This window comes from Polyodon spathula, chromosome 50 (genome assembly GCF_017654505.1).
Source record: "Polyodon spathula isolate WHYD16114869_AA chromosome 50, ASM1765450v1, whole genome shotgun sequence".
NCBI classification, from domain to species: Eukaryota; Metazoa; Chordata; class Actinopteri; order Acipenseriformes; family Polyodontidae; genus Polyodon; species Polyodon spathula.
In genome coordinates, this window is record NC_054583.1 from 1,044,963 (window position 1) to 1,056,887 (window position 11,925).

Consider the following 11,925-nt stretch of genomic DNA (forward strand, 5'->3'; position numbering starts at 1 on the left):
ATGTTTTATATATATATATATATATATATATATATATATATATATATATATAATATATATATATATATATATAATCTGACCATGTTCATTTTTCTCAATTTTGTTAAACCTGAAGCAAAAAAGAATCACACCCGGTATTGCTGGGTCCCATTTTGAGTGAAACTGAATTATCTGATTGATCTTGTTTGTTCAGGATCACAAGTTCTTCCCCTTCCTCTCCTGGATCAAATAAAGGGAAGAGTTCCCCAGAGAATTTCCCCAGGAAGGTGTAAATAGCACAACGATCCTCCACCCTGTAAAAAGAGAGCTTGCCTTCTTCATAATTCAGATGAACCCCGACCTTCAGGGGGGGCAGCAGCTTGAGAGGGTTCTCGGGGTCGACCAAGGCACTGATATCATGTCCATTAAGTAACTGGAGCACCCAGTAACCTTCCTTGGGACTCAGATCAACACGTCCTTTCCTCTTGGCAGACTCGCTGGCCACACCCAGTTTCCAGTTGTTCCTCTTCCCCACCTCCACCTCCCAGTAGTGTCTCCCTGAGGTGAACCCCTCCCTGCCCAGCACAAAGTGATAGTGAATAAATCTCCATTCAGTGTTGGGGACAGACTTGTCTTTGAAGTCATTTCTCACACGTTTCCCATCTTCAGACACAGTGAGACGACAATGTGCTGTATCAGGGTCCAGAGTCACAGCCACTGGAGAGGAGAAGCAAGCACCCTTCATCATCAATGTTAACAGACATTGATTTTTAATCTACAGCAATATATATATATACACTTTATTTTTTGGATTCATTTATAAAGATAATTTATGGTGTTTATAAAAGTGCTTTAATGCTGAAGAAACTACAGCTCTGGACAAAAGTTTAGCATCCCCCTCTATACAGAAAGAACTAATTTTGCTTCATAAAGTCGAACGTAAACCTGCTGAATAATGTTATGTTAACATATTGAATTACACACCGCTTTGTAGTTTTCCCAGATAATTAATGAATAAAACTGACCTTTTAAAATCTAAAACCTAACATACTGTACTGCTATTCTGGCTTCTAGTTTACTTTTGCAATATCATTTAGTAGTTTCTTTTGATTACTTGTTAAATTAAATATCTAAATTATGTTCATAGTTTTTTTTTTTTTTTTTTTTTCTCAATCCTAAAATTCAGGCGATGCAAAACTTTTGTCCTGAGCTGTGTGTTTAACCCTAAATACAACAACATTTAGTGAAATCCCTATTTCAAGTATCTGCTTAGCAACATGGCAATAGGGTTGTTTGTCCAGCCATTCTGTTACTTAGTTTGAATAGATGCTAGAGAGAATCCAAAATGAGATGCAGCTCTTAATATATTTCACCATGCACAGTAAACTGTTAATACTATAAACAGTGATAATAATGTGACGTCAATTCAACGCCTGTTTGTTACTAGTTTTGTAACATTAATTATTATTTCCATTCACACAAAACGCTGCAAATGACACTTTGGAATAACAGTTGTGTATTGTGAATGACAGCGCTCTCTATCTGCAATGCTATTGAAAAATACCTTCGTAGACAAAAACAAGTGGCTGATTGGTTTTGTAAATAAAACAAGTTACCTGAATCATCCAGGATCTCCTTCCATTCTATAAGAAATAAAACAGAGACAGAGGGAGATAATGCTGTTCAAGAATTCTGCACACAAAGTTCATTCATAACTGATTTATTTTAGATTTTTTCTGCGAATGCTTTCCTCAGTGTTAATGTGTGTGAGAGAGAGAGAGATATCGGAAGTGTCTGTTTCGTCTCCTGTCTGTTTGTTGAGTGGATCTTGTGATATTGCAGGTAGTTCATCCAGAACTTCAATCAGAAACTCTGCACTGGTCAAAAAAACAAAACTAGAAGAAACTAAGAAAGTCAAGTTTACCTGATTTGAGGACAAATCCTTTGGATTCTGTTGAGATAAAAGCGTTTCAGTACCAGTCAATAACAGCCCTGGCAATGTCTTCAGTGCTCTCAATCTACAGCAGTATGTATTGTAAGTGACATGGTGCATATTAATCTAAGTAAAGCAGACAAGCATTTCAACAACTTTGTTTCTGTGTTTACAGACTGCAGTGGCTGAATAACTAGACTCTCGGACTCTACTGTCCTGGGATCCTATTGGATGTGAATAAACCTGCATCAAACGATGCTGCACTTTTGGAATCTGCAGTGCTGTAAAATGCTCTAAAAAAAATCCAGATCTTGTTTATCCTAACGGGGCGTATATAGGTTGATCAAATTAAAGCGATTACTGCATTTAAAAAAAACAGAAAATCTTACTTATTTCTTTACGAAGGTCATCGCACTCTGAAAGAAAGGAGAGGTTTTTATGAGTGGAATGTTTTAAAGGGGTTTGTCTCGTTCGAATTGCATTCATCTTACCTGAATTCTGCTCCTCTGATTGACCGGGTCTGTCTTGGCACACCCCCTGGAGGTTCGTTTGAGTAAACGCATGCACTACCCCAAGGAGTCTCTGCTTGCTGCCATGTGCAAAAGCACTGTGCTAAAATGGACCATTGGATCTCCACAGAGTCACAGTTAAACTCTACTCTTATTTTAGTCACTCAGCAGACGCTTTTATCCAGAGAAACTTACAGAAACTAGGGGGTGAACTCTGCATCATCAACAACTGCTGCTGCTGCAGAGTCACTTCCAATAGCACCTCGTTTTGTTTTCTGTGCTCACCCCAAAGACGCAGCACAAGGAGGTTCAGTGACTTGCTCAGAGTCCCACACAGGGAGTCAGTGGCTGAGCTGGGATTGAACCCAGAGCCTTGAGGTATCAAGCTCCTTTCTTTAACCATTGGACCCCTGTTCAACTCTGCTGGTCTGCCCCGTGCCAGTATGATAGATTACAGTGATGAGGTATCACTGAGAGTTGGACATACGAGAGCTGACTCAGGTACACCAGTTTACATCATGTTTTAATGTGTTTAATGAATTCACTTTACCTGCTACAAGACTCTGTCTCTTAATTTCCTTGGTGGCTGAAACAAAAGGAAAATATTACAATATATCATCGTCTCTACATATTAGCAGGGTCACAAAACAATAAATGCATCACAAACACATTGATACAGAGCATGTGACGTGAACGCAATCAATCATGAGAGACAAGAAGTGTTGAGAGAGCTACAGCTGCGGCCAGAACTTTCACATCAGCTCGGATTTCAGGATTGAGACCATTCAATAAAACACTGTATGAACATAATTTAGAGCTTTGATTTAACATCATGAAACTATACAATTATATTGCAAGCCAGAATAGCAGTATGTCATGTTAGATTTCGAAAACTACAAAGCAGCGGTGTGTAAATCAATAAGTTAACAAGGGAACATTATTCAGCAGCTTTCATTGGACTCTATGAAGCTGAGTGAGTTCATTCTATATAGAGGGGGTGCAATTCAATATGTTAACAAGGGAACATTATTCTGCAGCTTTCACTGGACTCTATGAAGCTGAGTGAGTTCATTCTATATAGAGGGGGTGCAATTCAATATGTTAACAAGGGAACATTATTCAGCAGCTTTCACTGGACTCTATGAAGCTGAGGGAGTTCATTCTATATAGAGGGGGTGCAATTCAATATGTTAACAAGGGAACATTATTCAGCAGCTTTCACTGGACTCTATGAAGCTGAGGGAGTTCATTCTATATAGAGGGTGTGGAATTCAATATATTAACAAGGGAACATTATTCAGCAGGTTTCATTCGACTTTATGAAGCAAAATTAGTTCATTCTATATATCAATAGGGTGATACAAAACTTTGCCACAGATGCAAAGCTTCAGAGTGAATATTTTCATTTTCATTCAAATCCAGTGACAGAGTGCATTGCAGTACACAGCATTGAAGTATGTGCAATGTCTGCTGTTAATAAAAGTCCTTACCTTCTCTCTTCCTGTAGTAGGACATGGCCACAAGGATGCACAATACAAAGAGTGCGAGACAAACTATGAAAAACACTGACAATCCCTTCCACCAGGGGGCAACCAGTGTGAAGAATTCACCTGCAGAAGAACAGGACACAAGATCATTGGATTTGCACAGTCCAGGGTTCAAGAACAGGACACAAGATCATTGGATTTGGACAGTCCAGAGTTTCTGACAATCATTTCATGTTGTTGATAGCAGTATTTACAGTAAATAAATTTGCTTTCATTGATAGGAAACATTTTAAGGTGTCACTGCACTCACTTTCTCATTAACATGAAAAGGGAAGGAGGGAGGGAAAGGGCAGGGGGTTGGGGTATCTATTCATGGAGCCCAAGATATTTAGTGAGAAAGGATGCAATGGGTTATCAGTCTGTGGGTTTAAATATGTCACTGTAGATATATAACTTCTTGTAATCCTAACTTGTTGCATCCTAGTTCATAATATATTCTAGTAGTAGTATTATTTGCACTTACTGTAAACGACACTATTTAAATATGAATCTTACTGTAACCCTGTACGTCTGTCGAATAAACTAATAAGGAATGAGAAGTAATTTTCCAACTGGTACAGAAAAAGCAGCAGGTTTGACTGACCGTCAATGTGGATTCGAGTCTGTAGGACTCTCTTCTCCTCCCCGTGTCTGATAAGACAGATGATCTCGTCGGCCTCCTGTTCCGATATCTGCAGAGTGCTCTGGAGAGTGAAGAGCCCGTCCGGTCCTGGCTTCTCGGTGAGAACAGCTCTCCCTGTTAAATCAGCACCCTTCACACTCCTCCACTGCAGCTCCGGCTTAGGAAACCAGCCCTCCGAGTCACACTGCAGAGTGATGGAACTGTCCTGCCGGCCAGCCACAGTGAAGCGCGGGGAGCTCCCGAGAGCTGCGGGTAGAAAGAGAGGGGGTAGGGGTGGCAGTGTAAAATAATATTGACATAACTGTTCAGACAATCAGACTGTACGCGTCACACACCGTATGCCATTAACCCATTGTTGCTGTTATTATTATTATTATTATTATGAATTAGTCATTTAGCAGATGCTTTGTTTTAACCATTACAAAGAAACTTGTGACATCACGTTGTTCTGAATATCGGTAGGCCTACGAGTAGGGTTGCCACCTGGCCCCATAATTCCGAAACACTTTGGGACGGGACAGGGTTTTTAAGTTGCCCTTAAACTGAAAGCAATAAACACGTGAACTGAGCGCTAAGCACTTGCTTCATTTATACTGCTTCCTAGTTATCCGAATCATTGTGAAAATACAAATCTTACAAAATAAACGTGTGTAGGTTTATTCAAGATATTTACTTTTATTTTGTACAAAATGCTATTTCAGTTCTCAATATTTAAAAGATGCTATTTATATCCTATTAATTAGTAATATATAACCCTAATTTACATTGACTCCCAATTAAATAACAACGCTGATCCAGTGTTCACGTTGTCTGGTGTCAGGAATAGTGAACAGCTGCTCAGTATTAATGATTTCAGTGGGAGAAGGTGATATACTATTAGAAACTGTAAATAAACTTTAAAATATATATTTTTAAAACTATTAATAAAATAAATAAATATTGATGATGTACTTATTTATTTATTTCATTTGAAAAATGATTGTATTGTCATGCTGCCTCAAGATAATTAATCACCAGAACCAATTTTGCCGAGGTCTCAATTCACATGTTGATTTCCTTCAGTTTAAGGCAACTTCAAAACCCTGTCCCATCCCAAAGTTCCGCCTTTGGTACATTTGATGTGTAGACGCATTGGGAAACAAACTTACAATTTTAAAGGCAGCGCACGACTGCTGGGCATTTGGTAGCAACTGTTACTTATTAATATAGGGTTGGTTGACTTTGACATGTATTTATGTTCTCTCTACCTGCCTTGCTGTTAACCATGGGCTGGATTAAATCAAGCTCAAATATTTTGTAGCTGTACATTCCTCGATGAAAGCGGGTGGCTTTCCTCTCACTGTGAGGAAGATGTAGTCTCTACACGGCACACCGCTGATTTCGTAAAATACTTAACAAATAGCAACAAGCAGAATTAACAACGAAACGACTTGAAGTATTAATTATCTTCTGCGTTTGCATTAAAAGGGGCGCCATTTAAATCGCAATCCGGAGATACAGAGCAATAAGCCTGTTAGCAATCGAGCTCGTCGCAGGCTCCAGGGGTCTGTGTAGGAATTAGATCAGCTGTGTTTCTTCTGCTTGTGCCCAAGTCAAGTAATCAAGGGCTTTGGCTTGGGTCTTCTACTATGCATGACTTAATTTATGGATGATAAAAATGCTATTCATAAATAAACAGATAATTTATGGAAGTGATTAACCTCGTTTCCTGTATCCTCAGATGATTTTAAAGTCGAAGTCTCAGCTGAACCCGTGTCTGCCCGCGTGTAAATTTGCAATTTATATATATATATACACAGTACCAGTCACAAGTTTGAGTACACCTGCTTGAAACCAGGTTTTTCATGATTACATATGCTTTTAACTGCATCTATAAACACTTAATATTTCATTATATGATATGTGTTGTTATATAAGCTGATAATCATAAGTGAATTGCATTCAAAAATGTAATTTTGAAATGAAAATGTAAATCTTGTCAATTGCAATGAAATGGTCACCCAAAGCAAGGGGATTTCAGTCTGAAGCCCAAGTCAGTTAAAAGTCTGAAATGTGTATAACACGGTGTTAGAACACTGGCCTAAGTATAAAAGTGTCTTTGTTAGATGTTCTCTGAGTTAACTAGCATGTTACCTAATTAACCTTTTGTCACCAAATATTGTTAACAGGTGAGGGTCCATGATTACTATAAATATATGGAGCACAGCCACAAGTTTGCCATTCCTGAATGTAAGGGAGCAGAAAATGGCAAAATACGCTCAGTTAAACAAAGAAAAAAGACTGTAATTACTTTAAGAAATGAAGGTCAATCTTTAAGACAAATCGCAAGAACTTTGCAAGTGTCTGTAGCTGCTGTGGCCAAGACCATCAAACGATTTGAAGAAACTGGCACTCATGAGGACCGAACAAGGTCAGGCAGGCCAAGCGTGACCTCAGAATCGGAGAACAAGTTCATTCGAGTCGCAAGTCTGCGAAACGGGCGATTAACTGCCCCTGAAATACAAGCTCAGCTAAATGCTACTAGAAATACAGATGTTTCAACATCAACTGTTCAGAGGAGATTGCATGAAGCTGGCCTAACTGGAAGAATTGCTGCAAAGAAACCATTGCTAAGAGTGTAGAATAAGAGGAAGAGACTTGCCTGGGCCAAAAAACACAGAAACTGGACGTTTGAGGAGTGGAAGTCGGTCCTATGGACCAGTGAGTCAAAATTTGAAAAATTTGGGTCCAACCGCTGAGTATTTCTAAGACGCATGAGTTCTGCATGTGTGGTTCCCACTGTCAAGCATGGAGGAGGCAGTGTCATGGTCTGGGGTTGCTTTGCTGGTGACAGAGTTGGTGATCTTTATCAAGTCCATGGCAAGCGCAACCAGCATGGCTATCATAGCATACTTCAGAGCCATTCCATCAGGATTACGGCTAGTTGGGCAGTCCTTCATTCTTCAGCAAGATAATGACCCAAAACACACCTCAAAGTTGTGCAAGAACTACCTGGTGAAGAAGGAAAGTGAAGGACAACTCAGTCTAATGACCTGGCCTGCCCAGTCTCCAGACCTCAATCCCACAGAACTTGTATGGGACGAACTGGACAGAAGAGTCAAAGCAAAGCTACCCACAAGTGCTCTGCATCTCTGGGAATTGCTGCAGAAGAGCTGGGAAGACATGTCGGGTGATTTCCTGCTGAAACTTGTTAACCGAATGTCTCGTGTTTGTGAGGCTGTTATTAAGGCAAAGGGCGGCTATTCTGAGGAATCCAAGATTTAGAGACAATTTTCAATTTTCTTGAACATTGCTTTGATACTCCTTCTGTTTTGTTTTGTATATTATAACATGTGTTTTCATTTTCAAGTATTTACAGAAACATATACAACATAAAACACTAGCATGATTGTGTGGTCAAAGGTCGTTCACATGAGTTTTGAAACTAACCATGACACATACGGAATGTATATATGTCGGAGATATTATTCTCCGGAGAGACTCTGCCATATTAGTGACTGGCCAGAAGAGCCTCTCTGACCGTCAATCTCTGAGCAAATATACAAAAAGCTGCCCTATCAGGGCCCTTATGTGAGGGGGAAGTCCCTCCCACCTCCTGTTGAAGAGTGACGTCCTCACAGCAGCACATCGCCATTTTCTCTCTCGTCTCACTGAGACAGGCTGTAGATAGCTTTTGCTTCCTGGTACAGTAAGAAGTGCTTCAATTTAGATTTCTAAAATGTCACATTATTTAATTTGTCCGTTTTTAATTCAGTATCTGGGAGGAAAAACTACAAAGCGCTGGGTGTCATTCAATATGTTAACAAGGGAACATTATTCAGCAGCTTTCACTGGACTCTATGAAGCTGAGTGAGTTCATTCTATATAGAGGGGTGTGCAATTCAATATGTTAACAAGGGAACATTATTCAGCAGCTTTCACTGGACTCTATGAAGCTGAGGGAGTTCATTCTATATAGAGGGGGTGCAATTCAATATGTTAACAAGGGAACATTATTCAGCAGCTTTCACTGGACTCTATGAAGCTGAGTGAGTTCATTCTATATAGAGGGGGTGTAATTCAATATGTTAACAAGGGAACATTATTCAGCAGCTTTCACTGGACTCTATGAAGCTGAAAAGTTCATTCTATATAGAGGGGGTGCAATTCAACCCTGTGGTCAAGGGAACATGTAGCAGCTTTAAATCCATTCTATGAAGCTCACCTGAGACCATAATTTCATTCAATGGTGGAGTCAGCGAACCAGCTCTTTGAAACTACGTAACACTGATAGCTTCCTTCGTCCGAGACTCTGACATCGTTCAGCTGTAGAGACACGTTCCCGGATCCCAGTGGTTCTCTATCCAGGTGAGTTCTGCCTTTGAATCGTGGGCTCTGCCGGCCCTCCAGGTCTGCTCTGGTTGCGTAGACATGCACGATTTCATCCCCGTTTCTCATCCACCTCACGTCCATGTCCACGGCGCTGACGCCTGTGGAGATGCGACAGGGAAGCAGGACACTGCTCCCCACGCGGGCAGACACGGGTTCAACTGGGACTTCGACTTTAAAATCATCTGAGGATACAGGAAACGAGGTTAATCACTTCCATGTATATTCCCATCAGTCCCTGATACCTTGGATTTGAGCAGGCAGGAGTCAGCGAACCAGCTCTTTGAAACTACGTAACACTGATAGCTTCCTTCGTCCGAGACTCTGACATCGTTCAGCTGTAGAGACACGTTCCCGGATCCCAGTGGTTCTCTATCCAGGTGAGTTCTGCCTTTGAATCGTGGGCTCTGCCGGCCCTCCAGGTCTGCTCTGGTTGCGTAGACATGCACGATTTCATCCCCGTTTCTCATCCACCTCACGTCCATGTCCACGGCGCTGACGCCTGTGGAGATGCGACAGGGAAGCAGGACACTGCTCCCCACGCGGGCAGACACGGGTTCAACTGGGACTTCGACTTTAAAATCATCTGAGGATACAGGAAACGAGGTTAATCACTTCCATGTATATTCCCATCAGTCCCTATACTAATGGAGTGAGCAGGCAGCTGATTTGAATGCATGCCATTTGCAATCGTTACTTATTATCATGTTTCACAATCTTCCTATATTGAGGCTGTGGACTGCTTTGGGCTTCTTTGGGCAAGGGAACATTATTCAGCAGCTTTTTTGGGCTTCTTTGAGGCTGTTTTGGGTCTGTCTGGAGAATCTTATGCCGAGGGGGAACAGCCTTCAATATTCTTAACAAGGGAACATTATTCAGCAGCTTTCACTGGACTCTATGAAGCTGAGGGAGTTCATTCTATATAGAGGGGGTGCAATTCAATATGTTAACAAGGGAACATTATTCAGCAGCTTTCATTGGACTCTATGAAGCTGAGTGAGTTCATTCTATATAGAGGGGGTGTAATTCAATATGTTAACAAGGGAACATTATTCAGCAGCTTTCACTGGACTCTATGAAGCTGAGGGAGTTCATTCTATATAGAGGGGGTGCAATTCAATATGTTAACAAGGGAACATTATTCAGCAGCTTTCACTGGACTCTATGAAGCTGAGGGAGTTCATTCTATATAGAGGGGGTGCAATTCAATATGTTAACAAGGGAACATTATTCAGCAGCTTTCACTGGACTCTATGAAGCTGAGGGAGTTCATTCTATATAGAGGGGGTGCAATTCAATATGTTAACAAGGGAACATTATTCAGCAGCTTTCACTGGACTCTATGAAGCTGAGGGAGTTCATTCTATATAGAGGGGGTGCAATTCAATATGTTAACAAGGGAACATTATTCAGCAGCTTTCACTGGACTCTATGAAGCTGAGGGAGTTCATTCTATATAGAGGGGGTGCAATTCAATATGTTAACAAGGGAACATTATTCAGCAGCTTTCACTGGACTCTATGAAGCTGAGGGAGTTCATTCTATATAGAGGGGGTGCAATTCAATATGTTAACAAGGGAACATTATTCAGCAGCTTTCACTGGACTCTATGAAGCTGAGTGAGTTCATTCTATATAGATGGTGATGCTATAATCTTTTGGCCACAGCTGTGTATTCCAATGCCATTTGAACCCATGAGGCTACATGCATAATACAGGCTGCTTGATGATTCACAACCCTGCTCTAATCCCTGCCGGTAAGACTGTTGGTTTTAGACTTTGCTTTAAAACTCAGACAGGTACAGGCTGTATTGTTTCTTTCTCTCACCTGTATACGCAGAGTACACCCGGAGAAGGAGAAAGAGGATCCCTTCAAATCTCAGCAAACACTCAGTTCCTCTCATTTCTATAAGACAATCACAGGGTCAGGTATAGTGGACAGAGTATCAGAAGAATCCAGTGAGCGGTGGAGCAGAAAAAAAAAGGGCTTGGACTCCCCTGAAAGAGTAAGCAATACGTTCCCAAAGATATATAACGTTATAAATGTGTTTTTTTTTTTTTTTTTTTTTTTTTTTAAGTGAGCGACGGTGGGAGCATCAGGCACCAAAGCTGGGAGAGAGTTCCAAAGAGTCGGAGCCATGATGCTAAGAGAGCGCTCTCCGAGTTTGGGGCGCGTTTGTGTGGGACGATGGTGAATAAACTACATAAATAATATTTTTTATATAGCACCTTTCATAATGGACCACGATCACAAGATGCTTTACAAGATACGAGACTAGGGTGTTTGCATCAGCTGCAGAGTCGCTTACAACAACGCCTCACCCCAAAGACGCAGCACAAGCAGGTTTAGTGACTTGCTCAGGGTCACACACAGTGAGTCAGTGGCTGAGCTGGGATTTGAATCGGAGGCCTCCTGGTTACGCAGTTTCTTTAACCACTGGATCACATATCCTCCTATAAATTATATCGATCTATCTCCTATCTCAAACCTAAAATTTCCAGAACATTTATCCAGAGATGTACTTGCGTTTTCCTGGCTATTATAAAACAGTACTAGTAATCTCCGTGTAATACAATGGCGAGTCTTCTGCTGTTTCTGGAAGGTTCTTTTTATGACAGGGTGGTAGAAATCTAGTTTCAGTTTCAGGAAAATACCAAACTATCGCTGCCATTTTACACCAGGGCTGAACAAACACGCGATCCATAGCCTACAGCTATTGGAAAAGGTTTTGATTCGCCTAGACTGTTAGGACTGAGCCCATTAAAAAAAAAAAACGCACTATGAATGCAAATTCTGAAATAAAGGCAACAAAGAAAACGTAGAACAGAAAAAAATATTTAAGTAAACAGAAACAATGCACACGTACCGTCCCTTGCGATCGTCCTGCAGTGCCCTTGAACCGACAAAAGAGTTTCAAGTCGTCTTCTGAGCACTGAATATCCTATGTATGTGCACACTATATAGTGC

At 40.8% G+C, this 11,925-nt stretch overlaps 1 protein-coding gene across 1 annotated transcript in view; it reads right to left on the reverse strand.

Annotated features, from left to right (window-relative positions):
• Positions 1-36: 36 nt before the first annotated feature.
• The window catches only part of LOC121306787 (butyrophilin-like protein 9), a 12,559-nt gene continuing 670 nt past the window's right edge, over positions 37-11,925 (reverse strand). Inside the window, exons 1-11 of the mRNA XM_041238714.1 lie at positions 11,825-11,925; positions 10,786-10,863; positions 9,173-9,544; positions 8,887-9,059; positions 4,552-4,891; positions 3,912-4,031; positions 2,972-3,007; positions 2,302-2,328; positions 1,904-1,930; positions 1,596-1,622; positions 37-696 (exon numbers count right to left, since the gene is read on the reverse strand). The exon at positions 11,825-11,925 is cut by the window's right edge and continues 670 nt beyond it. Of these exons, the coding sequence (XP_041094648.1) occupies positions 104-696; positions 1,596-1,622; positions 1,904-1,930; positions 2,302-2,328; positions 2,972-3,007; positions 3,912-4,031; positions 4,552-4,891; positions 8,887-9,059; positions 9,173-9,544; positions 10,786-10,861 (1,791 nt within the window). The 5' untranslated portion in view covers positions 10,862-10,863; positions 11,825-11,925 and the 3' untranslated portion in view covers positions 37-103. The remainder of the gene's footprint in view (positions 697-1,595; positions 1,623-1,903; positions 1,931-2,301; positions 2,329-2,971; positions 3,008-3,911; positions 4,032-4,551; positions 4,892-8,886; positions 9,060-9,172; positions 9,545-10,785; positions 10,864-11,824) is intronic.